The sequence below is a fragment of the Buceros rhinoceros genome, unplaced genomic scaffold (assembly GCF_000710305.1).
Source record: "Buceros rhinoceros silvestris isolate BGI_N320 unplaced genomic scaffold, ASM71030v1 scaffold6047, whole genome shotgun sequence".
Taxonomy (NCBI): Eukaryota; Metazoa; Chordata; class Aves; order Bucerotiformes; family Bucerotidae; genus Buceros; species Buceros rhinoceros.
Genome location: NW_010421566.1, coordinates 12,379 through 34,655, shown reverse-complemented (window position 1 = coordinate 34,655; position 22,277 = coordinate 12,379). Strand labels below are relative to the sequence as shown.

Sequence of the window (22,277 nt, the reverse complement as noted above, 5' to 3'; positions counted from 1 at the left end):
CCCTGAGTCATCGGGATCTGCCAGGAATGTTCTGGTATCCTAGAAGGTAACCACACCTTCCTCTTTAAAATGCACGGTCAGAACTCCCAACAGATGAAGCGCAAAGAGCCACCTTTCACTGCCCCTCTGCAGTGCACAGCCCCTCGCCTCTCCAGTGTGGATAACCAGCGGAGAACAGATGCTCCAGTTCTCCAGCACAGGGCAGTTTTGCCAGGCACAGCCCAAGGAGTTACGATGGAACAGGCACCTACAGGTTTTAACTTGAAAATATCTCTGTCTGGCAGCTCTCGGGCTAAGCCACGTGAGGAGCCTGAACAGCCCCTCCCGGTTTCAGTACTGCACCAGCCTCGTGGTGCCGGAGCTTTTCCTATGGCCAGACTTCACCGTTCTTCCTTCAGCTCACGAAGGTGAACGTACTTAAGTTCTAAGTCAGTTTTTTACAAACACCTCTACTCGTAGCACATTGCTACTTTTCAGTAAGAAATACCCATGAACAAGTATCTAAACTCTGACTCACCAGATTTTCTTGTATTGCTTTTAAGTCATGTGAAACTTGTTCAATAAGCTGTTTCAGTTTCCTTCCAGTTACATGGACCTTCTCATCAACTTCGACATAATCACCATCGGATTTAAGCAGCAGGTAAGCAGTGAGCTCTTGAAGTGAGTTTACGTTAAGCTGTTGTTCCAGCAGCTCCTTCTCCAGTTGCTTAGAACAAAGAACAGTGCAACAGAGCGTTACTCCCAGCTTTAAGGGTGTTCTCATGAAAGGAGGAACTCTGGAAGGCTTTAAAGAACACCTCACCCTGCCCGAGAACCCGCAATACACAGGAACGGCTGTTACATGAGCTGGAGTTCTCTCAGAGACCGGCTGTACCTGCTTGAGCTAATATTTAGAAATAGTCCTAGCACTAATTAATCCATATGGAAACGACATTAAATACTGGAAACTGGCAGTCTTACTCCAGCGAAAAGACTGTTCTTAAGGAACTTAACGATCATGCATAATTACAGTAAAAAGGCCTCACCTAGGCAATCTCTCAGTCCATTTCAGAAACCAGCCTGAATACAGCAGGCTGGAGGACAGGCTGCAGACACCTTGAGAAGTAAACATACTGCTCTTCCTTTTGGGGTGACAGCTACTGACTCGCTGGAAGAGCTGAGACTACACTCACCATCAGCTCCTTTTGGCATTCCAGTATTGTATTGGGGTCAGCATTTGGATCTGTGATTTGTGCTTCATTCCTTCGGCTCTCAGCACTTGCTAACCACAGGATTAGTTTTTGGCTCTGGTCATGGAAGTCCTAGAGAAACAGAAGATTTGAGAGTAAGGTTTGAGCACCACTTTCGCAGTGCTTTCACCCAGCTTTGCCTACAAACAAAATGACCAGCCCAGATTAGAGAGTGCCAACCACAAATGCACCATCAGCGAGGCTACAGCAACCTAGTTGCCTGTTCCACCTACATAGTAAGAGTATTATCCAGCTGAAAGATATTTTTACCAAACCCGTCAAACCCAACAGAGTTAAGTTTATAGGAAAATTTAGTGTGTTGGATTCTGAGCAACCGTTCCCCTGCTGTGCAGGAATTACCCCTCTGCCCTCTCCCCGACCTGCCCCTCAGGAGCACCCCAAGAGTTTTCCTTTATCAGCTGGCCTGTGGTACGCACCTGGCAATGCAGTAGGGCATGTTGTAAACCTTTCCTCCACTTGTCCAGTGCATGAGTTGTTTTCTCCCAATGCAAGTTCACCTTCCGAAGCCGGTTCTGAAGCTCCTTGAACTCTGTGCTATCCGCTTGCTGGAATTCCTTGCTGCTCAGGTTAATGGAGAGCACCACTGCCTTGTAGCTATCAAACGCTTTAAGCATGTCCTGGTAGAAAGGGAGGATTAGGACCTTCTATGAATGATGAAAAACATGTTGTTTATTTACAATAAAACTAAGCCCTCGAAGAATCACAAGCATCTGATGGCTTTTCAGACAGTGCTAAGGAACATATTAAGGCATTTTAACACCTTCCTCCCCATCCCTTTTAAAGCCAAACTCTTCCCTTTGAAGAAGAATCTGGCTGGGTTTGTGCTCCTCCCTATGTCACAGGCATTATGGCTTAACCCAGCATCTGCTCTTCATTCCTCTGAGCTGTCTCTTCCTCTGACATTTGGACAAATATTCCCATAGGTCATCATATGATTTCCTCAAATTTTTGATTTCTCAAAGTTTTGCCACCTCAGAATCCTAGAATAATGCTGAAAGGGACATCTGGAGACCTGTACTCCATCCTCCTTCTCCAAGTAGGGCCAACTTCAAACTCAGTTTGGCTCAGCAGGCTGCTCAAGGCCTCATCCAGTCAAGCTTGGAGTGTCTGGCAGGACGGAGATTCCCCATCCCCTCTGAGCCCCCAGTCCCACACCAGGCCACCCTGTGGTGGAAAATTCTTATTCTTCTCTCTAGTCAGACTTTCTGACAGCCCAGTTCTCTGACTTGTCAAGGTCCCCCCAATGGCAGTCCTGTCTGCTTTCCTCCTCTCCCTTAAACTGCAAGGGAAAATAATATGGAAATTTCAGTCGTGGCTATGTCATCTCACCTCGAGTCTGCATTTTTGAAGGTTTTCTAAAAAATGAATGCCAAACAGTACCTCATACCCTCGAGAAGTTTGCAGTTTGCATCAAGGGTACTCAGGCTTCTTCAAGTTGTGGGCTATTGCAGTAGAAAAGTTAGAGCTGCAGGATGAGCCCTGCAATCAGCACAGCTGATTGCTTTTCTTAGCAGCCTTTGTAACTAAGAGGGTCATTCTATATATTCTTGAGATCTGCGTCCCACTTGTCGAAAACTGCTGGTCTAAATTACATTTCACCCAACAAAGAACCCTCTCTCCCTCCTTCAAGCAACAAAGTTTCTTTTAATATCAGACCAAACAGACAGTCCATTACAGACTTCTTCGCACCAGTAAGCCAGTCTGCAGCCAGACGGGCTTTATCCTTATCCAGGGCAATTGGGATGTCCTGACACCTCAAGTAATTCATGCCTTAGAGCATGCTGGCTCTTTTAGACACCCTTAGCAAGCCAAGCTGTCTGAAAAGGGGATTTACAGCCAGCTGGACTCCTCTTAAGAAAAAGTAGAAGAGAGAAGGAGAAGTGAAGCTTTGCTCCTTGAAGAAGTCAGACACCCAACTCCAGCCTGAAGGGAAGCACCTTCCTCCACTCCTGAGGCATCACCAAAGCTTTCCTAGCGCTCGGTGCCCAAGCCAGACTGGCTGATGGAATCAGCCTTGTTCTTACTGGAATCACACACGGGATGCAGAGTCATTGTCCCTGGCCTAACGACTACTCAAGGACATGCAGGCTCTCGCATGCTCTCAATACATCTGAGAAATCCCTCCTCTGTCCTACAGAGTGTCTTGTTTGTGAGCATCATCCCAAGTGTGACGCCAAACTGACCAGTAGCCTCAGGACTTGGGTGACTCCAGACGAGGCTGCTGGCAGAAGGGTGAGCACACAGGGATTCCGCACTCCCACAAGCGTTGGCAACACTTGGTCTCTCAGGGCTCAACCCAGGGCATGTTGTACGAAGTCCTAGTGACCAAGCACTTACACATACCCTGGTAATCTGTGGGTTCAACGTGCAGGCCTGATGTAGTCCTGATATATGGAAGTTGAGCATCACAGCAGGCAGCGTAACATGACCACATGTGCTGGCAATGTCCATGCTATTGCCTCTCTAACTGGTCTATTACTTGGCTGAAGACAGGCAGAGACTGAATTGATTTTGTTTCATGTTTTTAACTAATATGTTCTATTCAATGGGAAATCTGCATTTGCTAAGTGAAACAAAGCAACTGCACATTTTGAAAGGATGTATCCTTCAACTGTGTGACAAAGGCGCTATTTAGAGGTAAGATTTTTTTGCAAATACCATACTGCTAAAACCCAGAGCTGTGGAGAGGATCTTTCTCAGTCTCCCTGTTGGAGCTATACCTCCCCCCTCCATTAATTCGATTTAAAAAAAAAAAAAATCAGCCTAGACTTTGCAGCCTGCAGACCTGGCTCATTTTCAATCTGTTTCTGGCTTGCATAGAGGGAAATGGCACAGAACAAGTTAAAAATGCCGGTGTCACTGCTCAGAATACCCAATCCCCCAAGACAAGGCCCGATCCCAGGCACCTGGGGAGCCTAAGCCTTCCTTATTTAGTTTTTTCCTACGTTTGTTGTCTAAAAAGAAAAGTTTGGGGCTGAATGTTTTGTGAGAGAGAGCATAAAGTGTCTCTGCAAAAAAACAAGAGAGAGAGAGGTTTTTACTTCCTGCTGCACCCAGGCATCCTGGCTGCAAACCTCTGCACAGAAAGAGAGAAGCACCTTGTTCCACTACCCTCCTCAGTCCTCTTAGCTGAGAACAGCTTAGCTCCTCTGTGGCCTGTGCACTGGGTTATTCACATTCCTGTTGCCGACAGATGCTAGGAGCACAGAGACAGTGATAAAGAGCATCAGCATCTTGAAACCCTACTTCTCGGTATACTCCTCACAACTTACTCTCAATTTCTTGACCCTCTCTTCCAATGCCTGCATGCTGCTTGGAGGTTTCGCTTTTTGCAGCTCTTCCAGCTCTTCCTCAGTTTTATCAAGCCAAGCAGAGACGTCGTTGAGATCTGAGTTTAGCTGTTGCCACTGCTGCAATTTCTGTTTCATCCTGAGTTTGTTTCTGAGGTCTTGAGCTTGGATGAGCTCCCACCTATCAATAATGCCTATGAATGACAGAACAACAAACATTTACATCTTCGATAAGGTGAAGAGTGCATAAAACAGATGCAAAGAGTTTTACAAGTAAATCATTCTCCATTCTACTCAAGGCCAAATAATTGCTCCCACATGCTACTGTTATCGAGACACATATTTTCTTGAGGTTCTGCAGTCTGTAAGCTTCATATTACTGGTGAAGTTATCCACATAGTAATGCTACACGGAATTTTAATCACGTTAATTGAAGATGTTCTAATTCACTTGGAAGAATAAGAGCAAATCTAAGGAGACAGAATTTAATGAGCCCAGTTGTGATTTGGCAGACACCAAAATTCATCACGGGATGAAGTATGATGCAGCAGTTAGGACATAAGTGCTAAGGAGATGGAGATGCCACCTGTGCGACCACTAACACTATTTCTGGAAGCATATCTAAGCCCTCCTCAGAAGTTTTTTCCTATTCATCCCATGTGGGGGACTCAACCCTGGTCCATTTGTGAGACCAGAGACATAAACGAAGTGAGCTGGTGCATATAGCTGCAGACTTCTTTTCTCACTGGATTCCCTTTTGTGACTGCAGTACAGATGTGTTATTACAATCTCAAGCACCTGAAGTCATGAATGAGGTCCTAAAAGGTTAAGAGAACCAGTCTATTGGCCTGTTTGGAAGAAAAGACCACAGTGAAGACAGTGAAGAACAAAATACATCACCAGCTTTGACAAAGCATTTCTGTAAATGGGAGCTGTAGCATCTTATTATGTAACTGAGAAAACTTACTATAGCAATCTTATTTTAGACAAAGAGACACAAAAGAGACACACTTCTTTGGTTTGAAATATGATTAAAACTCTCTGAAGTATTCAGTACCACTCCGAAGTGAAATTGTTCCCATTCACTCCAACCAGCAGAGAGATAGAAGTATATTATGAGTGATATAAAAATCTCAATTCTGGCAGGAAATACAAAACCTTAGAACAGCAAACACAGGTTGGACAGTACCAGGTGAGAAGGCAGCTCAATGAACCTTAGCAACATACGTTAATTTAGAGGGTAGCAGTTTACTTTTATTTGGTTCCCAAGGCAAATGTGCTGCCTTTGTGCCCCCCAGAGTCACAGGACAAAGACGACACCACCAAAGCCACTCCCCTAACGCTCTATACCCGACTGCTTCTCGGCATCTGCAATGTTCACAAGCTCTTGGTCATCCTGGGGTTCTTCGTCACTCATGTTAGCAGATGTCATTTTCTCCTTGTTGATGCTGCTGCTGCTTGCAGAGCTGAGCTGCTTCACCTGGAATGACATTTTGGTGGGTGAGCCCTGCAGGTTAATAAGCTGTCAAAGGTCAGACTTCATTTGTGATACTTTTGGGGTGGCTGGGCTGACGCTGAGCTCTTGCACACTGGGCTCCTGCACCACTGTTAACAGTTTACACTGGCTCCCTCTGCCTTTTCGGTAAACAAATTCGAACCATAGCGACGCTAATTATTACAAGACTGGACACGGCAAATTAATTGGTTTTGCACCACATGTACCAGACAATGTGCGTTTGCTGAAGCTCTTTGTTGGATTCTGGGTCTCGGCAGTATTGCCTCGAAGGCTCTAAGACTGGATTAATGTCTGGTGGTACTGATACCAGTACCATCTTGTGCCTGCCTGGAAGAGTGCTGACAGCTGCTCCAGATCCACTCAGCCCGGCAGCTGCTGACAAAGCCATAGCTGGCAACCAGCCACCACAGCTGCGCTGCCAACGAACAATAATCATTTTGGCATGTTTTTCAGTGCCCAGAAGTGGATTAAATGGTGGCTTGCACACTAGAAAAGGATCCTTCAAATTGGTCTGCTTAGGAAAGGGAGATACGGCACTAAGTTTTCTGACCTCTCCTTGGGGTGAGGGTAAATTCTCTTAGACTTGCCCTGTGACAACAGAGGAAGTAAGTTCCACCAGACACTGACTGATCAGGAGCTGAACGTGATTGCTCTGAATTGATTTAAAGAAGCTTTTCCAGCGAGTGGATGGAGACTCTCACTGGTTACCTGAGCCACCAGAAACAATGCCTAAGTCTGCACAAAGTGAACATTCCCCTCATGACTAATCTTTTCCGTGACGCTGGAGGAGGGCCGAGGATGGAGTTCCACGAGAACAACAAACAGACTGTGTAGTACAGGGTCAGAGCGCACAGATCCTCCAACTCACATAGTCTGGCTTATATGGAGTACTTGTCTCTGGACCAGACAACACATTTCCAACCATCTCTGCCTGGTTGTATCGGTGTTTCCTGCAGACTGGGCTATCTGAAGAATGCCAAGGATGAGCTTCTGAAACAGTCTTTCCTGAAACAGATAAAACCAAACCATATGCCATGAGTGCAAAATCCCACCTCCACAAGGAAGCTGTTGCTTTGTATTAAGTTAGGAAGCGCTCTGAATAAAATGGCATCAAGTTATGGCATAAAAATGACAGTGTTGCAGCTTTCCTTGCAAAGCATGCACATTTGCAAAACATCAACAGTGTTTCAAAGGTAATGAGATGAGAGCCATGCAGTTATGGGACATTCTGTTTTCTTCTGGAAAATGCTTGAATGCAGGTATAAGTATTCAAAAAATAAAAGAAAAAGGCTGCACTGTGGTTTTGGAAAGTCTGCATCCCAACAATACTATCATACATCTGCAACAGGAACAAGTACAGACCCGTCCTGATTTGTTCTGGATTTAACAGACAGGACACACACGGTTCTGTCATGCAGAAAAGACCAAACCATACTTGCAGAGTTGGAACTACTGCCTTCAGTAATGATGCAATCTAAATTAGAAACGACCGAAAAAGTGACACTACCCAGAGCAAACCACCAAGAAAGTACCAAAGACTTTGGATCAATACAATGAAACGCACATTAACCACCTTGGCATTTACCAGGAAATATCTAAATGGTGTGTTCTTGACTGCTTTGTAATGTACATGTGAACACTGCAGCGTAAGAACACCATGACAGGATGAGACATGGTGTCCACACAAGGCAGGAAGTCAGACATTACGTATGAGAGAGGTTGAGGAGTATAGCGTGCAGCACAGGGAGATTGCCATGTTCAGACACATGCATTAGCAGGTGCCTACCAGAAGATGCTTTCAAAGTTTTTGTGGTCATTTTAAGATATGCCTCAGGATTTTCAGTGATTTCTACATCTGAAAAAAGAATAATGTCATTTTCCTCACTATTCAATATTTTCCAACTATTCAAAACAACTGAAACAATGAGGGACAGCAAAGACAAAGACAAAGTAAGTTGTTGGTACTACTTTCATCAAACATTCTTAAAAGGGAAGGTTTCTAAAAACGTAAGCTTGGTTTAGACAATACCGTTCCCTTCATCAAGGCCTCTAAGAGATGAGACTGCTCACGTCAGCCCAACCAACAGTGTGGGAGCAAGAGCTCAGTCCCCCTCCCTTCCCACAGAGGCACATCCTGCAGTTGTCCATGGCAAACAAACAGCTGGCAACTGATTCTCACCTGACAGAGCACTGTAGTATGTTGCTTCTTCTTCGTCTTCATGAGAGGAGGAACCTCCCACATCACCTGTGTGATCCCACTCGAGTGGGATGGAGTCAACACTGACAGGGGTTTCACAGCCTGATCTTTCATGACCTTGAGTAGGGGGCATAAGGTGGCAAAGGGACTGTGTCGAAGAGGGCCCCTCGCTGATGGCCTTCTTATGCCAGGGATCATTCTGGATTTCTCTGGAGTCTTCTGGATCCGTCTCATTTTCAGAGGTATCTTTTTCATCGTCCAATCCCTAAAAATAAATAAATATTATTGCTTATTAGTCAGATTTACATAGATCTACACTGCTTAATGAGCCAACGATTGAGCTACACAGTACTACTGGGGACCACTTTTGCAGTCAGCTGCCGTAATCAAAGACCACGTGCCTAAAATTAAAGGGAAGCATCATTTCTGCCTTCTTCCTCTTTTCGCAAGACAATCCTCACAGCAGCAACTACCTCTGCTCTTTCAAGACATTCAACCACCTCCACAACATCTCTCTCTAGTCTGCAGGAAGGGGTGCCCAGATCCAAATGGACTACACAGGTCAGCAATGAAATGGCACTCGGGCAGAGGTGGGCAGCTACTCGCAGATGTTCGTGTTACTTCCTCTACCTGGCTTTCTAACAGATGTTCGTCCTTTATGAGCCAAAGAAAACTTGAATCATCTGAATGTTCCCAGTGACAAGTAAAGAGCATGCTGTTACCCATTCGGGGTTCTCACAACAAAGTGGACAGATGGAGCCTCATAAACAAATCCATAACGAGATATTCTAAGCACGTTACTGAAGTTAAAAGAAAGCAAAGTGATATTAAAGACACCAAAAAAGCTTTTGAAGCCCTCAGACCACTACTATCCAAATATCAACCCTGTGAACTACTTCCATGCTACTAGCCAGATTCTGCAGATGGAGTCCCTACAGGAGAGGCGTGAGGAGACAAGATTGGTGACAAAGATTTAGCAAAGCTGGCACAGCTACTGAGGAGCTCCTGAACGCTGCAAGTCCAACCACTCAGTCAAACTGCTACGGATAAGCAATGAGCATTGCAGTTCAAACAGCAGAATCTTGTCAAAGCATCAAAACAACTGCTGCTTCTTACAGGATGCCTTGAAGTCAGTCTTTGATGGAACCGGGCAACTCGCCCGAACACTTCCTGACAGTATCGATGAAGTTCTTCCAATTCATCTTCAATCAGGATAGCATCCAAAGGCTCACTCTTCTGAATCAGCTGCTCCCCAAAAACGATTAGCTGATCAATCTTATTGGTGTTTAGTGTTATTTCCTGCTGGAAACCCTATTTGGAACAAGAAAAATAATTACTTCTGCAATGCCCCTTTCCAGACTAAGGTTTGTCCTTTTCTTGCTCACTGCAGTGAAAGAAAAGCAGCAGTTGACATTGTTGTCCAACTTCATTTGGCCAACATCTTTTTACTCAAGAGCTCCAGAGGTTTGTTTTAGGAGTGGGATTACACTTCAAATGAAGTGGCATTTTCCACCCATGTGTACATCAACGTGACTGCAGTGTCCTCGGCCTGCAGGGGATCACAACAGGAGAGTTCTGCTAATCGGAGTTTATTTTTCTGTTGGGTACACACAATCTTTTTCTCAGTAGCAAAGAAGGTTTTTTGGCTGGTTGGGCCTCTGGCCCACATATCAGTAAATCTGCATCCCAGACCAATTAACAGCGCAGGGAGAATGGAGAAACAATCACATGAGCAGACAGCAAAGAACCAGTACTGCACATGCCTGCTGTCTTATTTCTGTTTGAAAGCCCTGGCTACAGGCAATGCACTCAGAGGAGAGATCCTACGTTAATGCAAAAACATTCTCACCAGAAAAAATTGCTGGATTTAGTAATGTAGCTTTTACTGATAACCTGCACGTGCTCCTTTTCAGGCCAGGTATCACTATCACTGGCACTCAATGTTAGGAGAAAACGGCAGGATAGAACAGAGCTTGAACACTGAATCTGAACTGAAATACCGTACAGTTTAATCTTGATTCAGAGGACAAACCTTAGCAATTTACTGGTGTCTTAAAACAAATATATCCCTACAGAGATCTGCTGGCTGTTGTGAAGCTCCAGAAGAGCAGATGAACCTATCGAGAGAGGGCAGCCCAACAGGATCAACTGGACTGTACTGAACAACCACTTTGTAAGGATACGTACGTTTAACTGGCGCAGTTTGTCATCAAAGTTACTTTTTGAGAAGTGCTCCACATTTGTCAGCTGGAGGTCCATTTCCGTGAGCCAAACAAGAATGCTTTCCCTCGTCCCCTCAAACTCATCCCTCTGGTTGGTGAAGTGCTGAATAGGAAGAAGGAAGCCAGTGTTATACAACTTCAGCTACTAAAAAAGATGGTCCCAGGAGCCCCCTGAAAAAAGTGTTTTGTTTCAAACCTGCTGTTCACCTTAGAGGCCTTCAGAGCACAAACGGCAGCATGCCACGTATAAAAACCGTCCCCTGGCTGTAGTGGTGCTGGAGCAAAGTGTCCTATGTTGTTACTACACTATTTGTATGGAAGAGGGAACAAAACTCCAGCAGTGCAAGATGCTTCTATAAAATTATATTCTCTCTTCTGCACTGTGTATCTTCTCCCACAGCATTATACCAGTTAACGGTTATTTGGACTCGGGTTTAACAGCTATTTTGTTCTAAATTTAGAGGACAGACAGACAACGGAAGCAAGCCCCATCTCTAATTAAAGTAATTAAACCTATGACATTAAAATCAGTAAAACAATGGACAAGCTGGATCACAGATGATCATGCCAGTGTAATTAATGCATCATTTGGTGCAGAAGCCAGGAGGAGCTTGCTCTGCTGCCATCTCCCATATAAGCTGCTAACAGACATGCAGCTTGCGGTGCCCCAGTTCTCCTTAGTGGATTTACCGTTCAGGAAGTGGATCACGTAACACCCACCACCACCACCACCTCCTAACTGCACAGGTCAAACCCCATCAGTATTCTCAAAGCTTCATCCACTGACATTTGGTATCTATAATAGTTTTCCCTGTCAACTGCTTGCAGCACTTCTGTATTTCAAAATTAGGCAGTGACAGGTTTCCCCCAGGGCACAGCACAGAGCATCTGCCCAGAGATCAGTTTAACAAGCAGGACACTTCTTTGAAGTGTCCAAGATACATTCTTCGACAACATTCAGCAGGGGCTGGTGACAGCAGCATGCCTCAGCATGCCTCTCCATCACATCTCCAGGTTTAAGGCCTTGTAGGTGAACCACAACTTGGCATAAAGTAGAGCTGTGTTGTAAATGCTGAACCATATTTGCACTGAGGCCCTTCTGTCTCTCTGCCTCTTGTTTATGGAAAGGTGCCAGTGCATGAACACATCCACGCATGGCAAGACTGGATAAGAGAGTGGGATAGGAGCAGTAAGGCCTGCAACACACTTTCCAAAATCTGCCCTCCCTTTCTTCCATTATGCTTCTTCAACTGCCAAGAACCCATCTTCCAAGGATATGTTTATGCCATGTACTCAGCGACCTTCCCAGAGCTGCTCTCCTAATTCAAAACACAAACTGACACAAGACAGTTGCTCCAGTATGTGTTTTGCCCTTGGGTAATTCCTACAGAAACTCACAAGGGCTCCTCACTCTCTCATCCCACCGTGCAATTACCTTGAGTCTCCTCAGAATGGCTGTGACTCGTTTCTGGAGATTATCCCAGCGCTGGTTGCCTTCATGTACCATCTGCTTCAACTTGCTGGCTGAGTCGGTGCGGTTCTCGCGGGCGAGGCGCCTGTACTGCTTATTGATCAGCTCCAGCTGAGTGAGTCGTTCATGAATTTGCCGTTGGAATGCCTGCAAGGCAAATCAAAGAACTCAACTGCCTTGTCAATAGAAGGATCTGGATGATAATATGATTCTCTGCCCTTAAAAACAGACCTTCCAACTGCAAAATCTAATCCAGAGAAGGACTTGTATTTTAAATCATCTGCTCAGACTTAGCTCATTAGGAAAAAGAAGAAGAAAAATCCACCCACAAAGGCCTCCTGCCTATAAAAAGCACATCTTAAACTTATAAGCAGGATCTTGTCAGTTTAGAGCACTGGATTCTCCACATTAAAAAAGAAAAAAATTCTGGAGATAAATAAATCATCCAGATACTTGGCAGCCACACACCGACCAAATTATTTAGGCTTTCTATACCACCACTGCCAGACTGGTGTTTTTCAGTGATCCAGGCATTTCACACAGACGATAAGCATTCAGCAGTCTGACCATTCAGCCTGCTGCTAAGCATAATTAAAAAATTCACCTCAAATTTCTTCAGCTCCTCCTTGGCATGTGTGTACAAAACCCCTGAAGAATTAGGCTCAGCTGCTATCCTTTCACATGATTTTAGCCAATCCTCAAAGCGAGAATAGTCTTCCAAAAACCTCTGCCACAGGCGCCAGGTTTCCTCGATTCTGAGAGAGAGGATGCAAAAATGGAAAGGTTTTATCATGAGCCAACTATTAATTTGGGAAATTTTCTTTTTCTTCAAAATTCATCTTGTGGCAAAAGCTACAAGCTGAACTTCAAAATGCTGCCACAGGCTTCTTCAGGAGGGATAAGAGAAAGAGTCTTACTTCATTCGCCTTTCCATAGACATGGCACAAATGTTTCTCCACTGCCTGTCCAAGCTCCTGGTAGTCTGCTGGATGGAGTCACACGCCGTCTCGTTAGCGCACGCATCTGAATCGTGTAGCAGGACATCACAGATGTTAAACGCGGATTCCACCCCTGCAGTGTGTTGCTCTATGTCTCGTTGCAGATCCTGCCATTGGCAAAAGAAGAGCTTGAGAAGAAGGAAAACACGTGTGGCTACGCTTCAGACATACCCTTTCAAAATGCTGCAGAGGATGAGGAAAGAGCAATTTGTGTGTCAGGAAAAGCTTAGTTAGCTTCAGAAAACAGAGTGGCAGGATGAGCTGTGCAAATGACAGGCTGACAGGTCAGGACAGAACTGCCATGCAAATGGGGATTGTCCGGCTTTGGTTTCTCCGTGAAAGCTCAAGCTTCTCATTAACAATCTGGACAATTTTAATGTGCTTTCAAAAATCCAAACCTTACACGTACCATGAACACACACTTACTGATTCTGACAGCCAAGATGACAGTGTCTCATATCAGCTTACTACACAGCAAGACTTGTCAGCGAACTCATAGTGTAGTTTGTCTACTTTAGTGACTATATGATCACAGGCTGGTATCACAAAGCACAGCACACGAGTACCTGGTGTTCCACTACTTTTCTTATTCCCTCTTGTAGAGCTCCTGGTTTGACATTTAAGAGTCTAACAAAGATTCTTTGTCTATTCTACACTACAGGTTTCTTCTCCAGAGCCTGCATCTCAGTCACATTCTGGGCTCTCATTCTGTAGCTACAACCACTCCTAAAGTCGCTGTAATTGAGTAACAGAAAAGGAAAACCTTATCTAAATATTTCTTATTGAAAAGTCAGCTCTGTACAATGCTACCAACTGTAAATATTAATGAATTAAAATGTCTACTAGATTTCCATTTTCCAACCCATTTCTGTCACAAATGAACAAACACAAATGAATATTTTACGGACAACAGTGAACAGGAACTCCCATTAAATGTTCTTACTGATCTCAGTGAAGAGATGACGCAGAACTGAGACTTACAAAACCAAAACAAAATAAAAAACAAACACCACCCCTCTGCCCATCCCAAAACAGGCATAGCTTGTAGTAAATACAGAAGGAGTTGAAGGAAGATCTTCCCAGTAGACAACAAGCAGCAAGGAGTTGAGTATCACCCATTGGCATTCTTCAGTGGTGTTACCTGGGTACCTGAAAGGAGGGCTGAGCCAGAAATGGTCAAAATTTAGCTTGTGGGGTTTGTGGTAATGTACAGCTTTAAGGAATGTAGAAGTCAAAATCTCTGCGCAGGTGAGAGACTGCCAGAAACAGACCAGCATAAGTTTGGACAGGATTTATTAGGGATTCGCAGCTGTTTTCTGAGCAAGAGGCAGCACTGGCTTTTTAACACAGGCTCTACATCTGATCGCTGGCTCTACCCCCCTACTGGTACTGAAGAGACTCTTCTGAAGGCATCAAAATACACTGGATTTACAGCTGTATTAGTCAAAATAAAAATACGGACCACAGATTAAAATCCACTCCACTTGCACTGAGCTGACGCTGCTGACACAGTCTCATTACTTCTGGTCATGCCTGGGTTCACGGAATAACCCTAGGCAGAATCCTCGCTGTTTTCCAAGCTGTTATTCCAAATGACCTGACTATTATGGTGAGACAAAGACACCAAACTAAGTAACAGGGCCAGGAACAAACACTGAGCCCCGAAAGGTTTTTTTCTTTCAACTCAGCCCAGATTCGCCCAGACAGCTTAAACAGACTCCACGCTGCTAGACTTCTGCACTAGTGAAACAGCTTTGAAATCTTAAAATTAGTATTACTCAAGTTTTAATCTTCATCCTGTAGTTGAATGAACATGCCATAAAACACCTCTGTGGATTGGATGCTTTCAAATGTCATTATTCAAGACTGAACAGGTAAAGCTTTTCCAGTCAGGGATGTCAAATAAATGAAGCCCGCAGGGCATATTTCTCACCATCACTCTGCTCTTGCTGAAATAACTGTGCTCATAAAACCAGGAAAGATCTTTTTCCTTGTTGCATTCAGATAAAGGTTTCTTTAATGTGGACAAAAAGAGGCTTCTTTTTTATTTACTATTGTCTTTTTAGTCAGCACAGTCTTTTCACACTCATCCTGTTAAAAGGTTACAGCGGAAGGAGTCTAGAGGTGCTCAGAGGTCTGTGTTTCAAATAATTCAAAGAACAAAGCCATAAGTAGCTCTGAGCAGCAAACAACAGCTCTTACAGTGAGCTGAAGCTTGAATGTTCATAATAAAAATAAATTAGTTTGGACACAATTCCTTTGTGCCCCACTTTTTTCTCTGCCTCGCAATTTATCACAGCCTTTGAGAATGCAGAAGGTTGGGATAGGGAGGAAATACTTCCTTGTTGTTTACACGATCATTCACAATGCAGATGGAACCATTAGAGGTACTGGGCAAAGGCCTATGATGTCTGACCAGCTCCTGCAGGGGAGCTGGTGGCAGTCACCTTCACTCCTGTTACATAGGAGCTGGCCCTTCCCCACAATATCTGGGACACGGGTGGGTGGAAAGCCATATCAACCAGCAGAGAAGGCAGCCCTCAGGTCTGGGTCACTCAGGGATCTTTCCTTAGAAACAAAAGCAACAGCCAGAAAGAGGGAAGATGGGAAGAACACCCACAGGTGTTCTTAGAGGCAGATGCCATAAAGCTTCCATGTGTGACAGCTTTGCTCTTGATCCTCAGTTTTAGGGCAAATATTCTTGCTTAACACAACGGCCAGATGACAGCCCTGGTCATTCTCAGCCTTCCCAGGGAGGCACTTTGAACCTGAGCAGACTTACAGCACAGCCCTGAGCAAAGGCTGACTCTACCAGCAAGTCTTTGCTTTGGAGAAGTTCCTTTTCCTTCCTTGGCTACTGGAGCGAGAAATTTACTCCAGGACTATCCAACTCATCACACACTTCCACTTTGCTGGGATAGCTGGCATGTTCAGCTTTGCCCAATCCTTGCCATCTCCAGCACTTAAAACCAGCACAGGTCCTTAAGATCCCCCTAGTAACCCGCTGTTTTGGGCACTTAACCAACACCCAGCCTCAGCAGGATTCACACACCATCCCACCCAGCCCTGAAGGGATCTTCAGAGCCTGCCTACTGGATCAGGTCTTAGTCAAAGGTGTGTTTGCGCATGTCCATCCTCCACAAGTCTATCCTCCAAAGCTCAAACATCCCCTCCTTGCAGAAAGCAGAGCAGGAAGAAAACTGAGCTAGTGAGGGCAAATCAAATCACAGCACCTATACAGCCAGTTCGCAGGAGACCCAGCATTCGCACCTTGCCAGCCTTAGTCATCCTCACGAATTTTGCCTATTGTCCCTGCCCTGCCTAGTCCTTATGAGGTCTGCTGTACTTAACTGAGCAAACTATCAACTGTAGAAATGCTTTTGTACTTTGCATGTTTTCCTTGGGTGGAGGGTGGAAGGGAGAAGTGGAGGTAAGTCAACACAATCCTGAAATTATGGCATGCAAATAAAAATTTTCCACGTAACGCATCTTGTCAGGAATGTGCATGAAAAGCAAACAGTTAGAAGGTCTTGCTGAAGAGAAGAAACCGGTGATTTTAAACCAGGACCAACTGCAATCAGCGTTTTAGCTCATTTACTCTGGCTGCTGCTATTTCCCACCTGCTGTTCTGCCAGTCTCTTCTGTATTTCTTGGTCATCACAGATGTCATAAACAACAGGCTTGGAAAGCTCAGACTCAATCCGGGCCAACCAGGTGCAAAGGTTACTCATGTTTTTGTCCAATAGTTGCGCCAGAGCAAATGTTTCCTTCAGTTTCTTCACCCTAAGCAAACCAGGAAGAACATTTTGTTACAAAGATCCGCAGTCAGTGGAAGTGCTGTTAGCAGAAGGTGATGACAGGTACGGCTTTATGAAGCGCTTACTGTCGCACCAAGCTGTTGCCTGTAAATCAGAGCCATGTTTCAGTCAAAACCTACCTAAATTGGCTCAGCAGGCCTCTGCAGGAAGGTCCTGTGTGAATTCTTTAATGAAACTAAATGAGCAGAGTGAATTTTTACAGCCTCATTCACCTGCTAGCGAGCTCTTCAGTCAGTTCTTGCACAGTTGTCTAGGTGGAAGTTGGTACCATAACATGCCACAGTTAAACTAAAATGGGTATCTATGGTCTGGTTTTCCTGCTGTGAACTATGTTCAGCATCTTCTTCAGCAATGAACAGCTGCCCCCCACTAATCAGCAAGGTACTGCTCTGCCAACTGAGGCAGAATTTGTCTAAACTACAGTCCAACAGCCTGAGCAAAGGGAGCTGACAGGAGAGGAGAAGGCCTGAACAACGGCCACTGTAGAACTTACAGTGCCACAACATTAAAAGCTCTTCTGAACAACACACTGAAATGTGCACAGATGTGCCAGACTCTCCTGGTGGGTGAAAATGAAAAAAAAAAAAAACAATCCCAAGGATGTTGAAAACCCAACAGCTAGAGAGTTGTGCACCAGATAAGCACATCAAGTCCATTTAGTTTTCTTAGAGCTGTTTGCAGTCCAGCTCTCAAACTGCAGGCAAACTTTTCATTTCCAGCCTTTTACAGCACATTCCCATGTCAAAAACCCCATATGAGTCCATCAAAATACCCAAACAGCATGATTGTATATTTTGGCAAATTTGTCCCCACGTGTTGGGAGGAATAACCATTACATCCCCTCACTGGTCTCAAATCTTCCCTTGAAGTTTTCATTTCTTGCAATTCCCAACAAAAATTGCTAAAAGCCCAACACCAGGGTGACACTTATCTTGTCTGACTTCAGATCGATACTGGAGCTTGCCATCTAGACCTTGGTAGTTAATGGAGAAAAAAGAAATAACGTAGATCAGGATTTCCATCAGACTTGTCTTAAACACCCAGATCACAAGATGAGATAAACTGTACCAAGAAGTATCTGTTTCCCTCCATGAACTGCAATCATCTGCCTGCAGTACTATAAACATTAACACTGCTAAAGCCAGGTGAAACCATTCCACCCCTGTCCTAGGAGGGGTCTTAGCCAACACTGCTTGCCCATGCTGTCCTCCCAGCTGCTGGCATCTCTCTGGTGTCTAGTTCTATCCCTGTGTCTTGGGAGGGATTTTTGGACCTTGCATGTTGATTCTTATAATGCAGATTTCCAAATTAAACCCTAATTTACTGCCTGGTCTATCAACTACCCAGAAAAGCCTCATTATCTAAATCAAGTGCAGTGCAAAAAGTTAAAGTATGCATTGTGAAAAAGTCAGAATGTTTCCCATTCCTTAGCCACCGTGACTGGGAACTGTCACCAGCGAAACAAAACCTGACAGGACTGGAAAGGCAGCTTGTACAAGGGGATCGCTGCATGTCCCAGAATGCAAGGGACTGTTGAGGGGTCTGAGATGAACCCTAATGTGCTTGGCAACACCAGCATTGCACAAGCCTGGACTTGGGCAGGGTGGAGGGGGGTAATCTCATCTGGTGCTGGCAGGGACAGATTACACCGCGACAGAACTGCCCATCCTTGCAAGAAAAATGAAGAGTTTCTTGGCCCACCGTCCTGTCTGCTGCCAAACTACCCCATCAAGTTTTAGAGGAGAGGGGTCCGAACTGCCTGTAACTGATTGGCTTCTGCAGTTGCCTGTTGCAGCAGGTGATACAATGACAGAAGATACGCAGGACAGCTCAGCCATAATGAATATGCCAGTCTGTAAGCAACAACTGATGCTAGCAGCAACTTTAAGGTAATCAAAGGGGATACGTACGTCACCTAGACACTTGATTTAAGGTAAAGCACTTATGCAGGAGATGTGGGAATGATCCTGCCTGGATTCGTTCAGTCCTATTGGTTACTGTGAAGGTACAGAGTAAGTGCAGCAAATTTGGGGATTCATATCGAACAGCAGCATGGGAAGCAACTTCTCTTACCTCTTGTCCCAGAAGGACCAAGCAGTACTTTCAGTTGTTTTACAAGGAGGGAGAGAAGGGCACAGTCTACACTGGGACTCCTGGCAGGTATTTACCAACTTTGTGCTCTCAAACACATAAAATTAGTCTTGTCTAGTTGAGGCAACCTTGCAAGCCAGCCTAGGTTTGGCTCAAGTCCATGGTCCACCTTGTTCCTGCCTTGCACCCTCAAAACCACCAATACTGGTGTCAAGTGCAAAGCAGCTGCCTCTGTCCCTTTACACTGCCAGTACTTTCCATTGCTACAGCTGATGAAGAGGAAGCCAGCAGATGACAAAAGCCTCTGTCCCTTTACACTGCCAGTACTTTCCACTGCTACAGCTGATGAAGAGGAAGCCAGCGGATGACAAAACCATTTAGCTGCTCTCGCTTTCCTTAATAAGCTCTTTTCAGAGCTCTGCTTTCAAGTTCAACCCTGTACGCAGAAGGCATCTGGTTCCTAAGCAAACAGCTGCCTTATAAATCTTCCTGCTCGTGGTTCTGCTTCTGTTAAGTAGCATCCAATGAGCATGTCATACTCTGGTAACTGAACAGTGTTTTCTTGTGCTATCATGGGCTGGCAGCAATTTACTCAGGAGACCTAATTCTTCCCCTGCCCTATCATCTGCTCCTGTCCCACCAGTCAGTTTGGATCCAGGTGATTGTGATGCTCAGCAGGGCCTGTGACTCCCCAGGGCATGTGGCCCACCAAAGACTGGAGACTTGGGAACCCTTCTACCCGGAGAGATGGGGCAATACAGGCCCTGTGTGAAGGGAAGAACCACTAGAACAGGCAGGCCTGAGGAAGCCAAACAGCTATGCTATTGCACTGGTAACTCTGCAGGGCTGCGGGCCAGTCGAGATGAAAGCAGGGCTCGATTACTGCACCCTCCCTGAGTGCACCTAGTGGCAATTCATTTTCTGCATGTTCTATAACGTTCTCCACTAGTGAAATGTCTCTCTGGCAACCTGAAAGAGATGCACTTCTTGGGACCATCTGGTCTCAGCTGACCTGCTGAGACCACAGCTTACTGTGCTGCTCAGTATCACCTCTGCTTCCCTGTACTCCCTTCTCAGTCTGTATCCACCTGTTTCCCATCCTGAAATTGCCTTACAGAAAAATTAATGGGCTGCAAGACAACTTTCTTCAGTCTGCATATTGAGTAACAGGAATAGCCAAGGAAGTCCAAAGCAAAACCAAGGGATATTAGATTATAAATCAATGTCTCTATGACTGACAGCATATTCCATAAATTTAAGAAGTAGCAGTTTTAGAATCCAAGGTTTTTTGGTGAAACCTCCCACCCCCACCCCAGACTATTATTTTGGCTTAGAATTCACACTAAAATTCAAGTTACAGTTATTACCATAAACATGTCGGTCTTTTTCTACTGGTATTACCAGAAGCAAGTCTCAAAAATAGCATCACCAGGTACTGCAAGGTTGGATTTACTTTCAAACAATGCCATTACAGACACACCACTGTAATTCAGTAATTAACTCTGTTACATATTCTGGGTAGAATACGGCATTTCTCACTCATTTAACCGCCCTTAATGCTCTAAGTCATTAATCTCAAACTCGAGCGAAGCAGCCAGTGAAGATTAAGAACCTAACACAGGTACACACTAGTGCAGTGCATAGATAGCAAGGTGGCTTTGTCAGATGTTCACATTGGCTGCCCTGCTCTTGCTGCAGGCAGCAGATAAAGAGATCACCGTAAAGGGTACCCTGAAGCAACAGGTGAAATGATGAAAAATTCCAGCATCCTCCTTGAGCATCCTCAGCTTGCACAGAAGTCCCAGGGAACTGCCATTTCTCTGGCTGCAGCTCAAAGAACAATGTAAACCAGACTAATTACATCCATAAAAGCCTTACATTTGCAACAATCATTCTCAGATGCATTTCTGCACACTGCAGGTATTCTTGCAAATTCTTGCATGAAAGAAACCTCATTCACTCTTTTGAGATGCATCCCAAACTGGCTATTTGTCTGGGAAGACAGGTCTCCTGGGAGCTGGGTGCACAGTGCAAGCCACTGAGCCCAGGGGCTAAAGCTTCCCCCACATCCAGGTGACCAATCACACAACCCACAGTGAATTAACAGCAATGAACGATCAAGCACAGCAGAGGAAGTGAGCTCTTCCACGTTACCCAGAAGGCGGAAGAGGTTGCCACCACTGTTGATTGAATTCTTCCTCTACAAAGTGTAATTTTCAACTTACCTGGTCAAACAGGACCCCGAGTTATTTTGGTCAAAACTTACTGTTTACTGATTAAATGCCTATCCATATTCACTTCCCAATGAGAACTCACCCATCACCAATCCACATCCAAAAAACAGTAATAATTTTAAAAAACACAACAAACATCACTACTTATCTGAAAGCCCCAAACATTTCTTGTACTTTGCAATGGGCCCAGCTTAAAAGATAGCCTGATTCAAAACAGCACTTAGAGACAGGCATAAGATGCCTGGGATAAGCCAAAGCCAGTTTCTAAACGTCTTAATCTTTATACTAAAATAGAAGTGGCAGAAAAAGAACAAAACTAGTAGATTATAACTAAAAGCTGGCTGCAAAAGTGAACAGAAGGACTAACTGACCTGGCTCAAGATTGGATCTGGGCCTTAATACCCTTGATGAAAGTGCCAGCATTGGGTTACAAAAGAAATGCATTAAGCTGTTTCAGGCTGAACCATTTATACACAGAATATTTTGGAGAAACTGCTCAGAAAGTATCTAGCAGCAGAAGGCCCTTCCAGGTTGACTGAAATGTATTCACACCAGCAGAGAAGAATTGCAAAATGTCTGCCAATGGCATTGCATTAGCTGTCAAAATGCTGCCGAAAAAGACACAGGGAGGCTCAAATCAGGTAGTAACATTCAAATTTGTGTCTGAGGAATGGAGAAAACCCTGACACATATTCCAAACTCTCCTTCACAAGCACAAATGTCATCAGAAATACATAAGCCACACGTTTCTGTCTCACCGGAGGGGAGCTGGAATTGCCCTGCCCGCTGACAGGATTGTTTACCACCCGGTACGGCAAATGAGATGCACAACCCAGGAAACCTTTGTTCAGTGAGTTGCAGGGTGAGCTTAACCATGTGAGGGACAAAGGACCTGCTCAGGAGGGCTGATGTCAAAGGCAGATTTGTAGGCCTTGGTATGAAACGGGGGGTCGTTTCTCTGTGCATCGCCCGGCCTGTTTGATGACAGGAAGCCCCCCGCGCCGGTGGGCTGTATTAGCACGCGGAGCAGAGCCAACGCCGGCTCTTATCGCTGTACCCTGCCGGCCAGTCCAAAAGGCTGTCGCCACCGATCTCCGCCGTCTTGGGTGCACGACCCCACAAGCAGCTGATTTTAAGCGAGAGGCCCCTGAGCGCTATTCCTCCTGCTAACGCGCCACATCTCCCACCCC

The 22,277-nt window shown here is 45.1% G+C and overlaps 1 protein-coding gene across 1 annotated transcript in view; it reads right to left on the bottom strand.

Moving 5' to 3' along the window:
* Window positions 1-22,277, bottom strand: part of LOC104496572 (nesprin-2-like) — a 35,941-nt gene that overhangs the window by 1,412 nt on the left and 12,252 nt on the right. The window contains exons 4-17 of the mRNA XM_010139709.1: window positions 16,565-16,727; window positions 12,864-13,051; window positions 12,551-12,701; window positions 11,911-12,093; window positions 10,441-10,578; window positions 9,370-9,564; window positions 8,236-8,518; window positions 7,843-7,911; window positions 6,925-7,061; window positions 5,891-6,020; window positions 4,523-4,734; window positions 1,667-1,867; window positions 1,173-1,301; window positions 590-706 (exon numbers count right to left, since the gene is read on the bottom strand). Coding sequence (XP_010138011.1) covers window positions 590-706; window positions 1,173-1,301; window positions 1,667-1,867; window positions 4,523-4,734; window positions 5,891-6,020; window positions 6,925-7,061; window positions 7,843-7,911; window positions 8,236-8,518; window positions 9,370-9,564; window positions 10,441-10,578; window positions 11,911-12,093; window positions 12,551-12,701; window positions 12,864-13,051; window positions 16,565-16,727 — 2,296 coding nt within the window. The remainder of the gene's footprint in view (window positions 1-589; window positions 707-1,172; window positions 1,302-1,666; window positions 1,868-4,522; window positions 4,735-5,890; window positions 6,021-6,924; window positions 7,062-7,842; window positions 7,912-8,235; window positions 8,519-9,369; window positions 9,565-10,440; window positions 10,579-11,910; window positions 12,094-12,550; window positions 12,702-12,863; window positions 13,052-16,564; window positions 16,728-22,277) is intronic.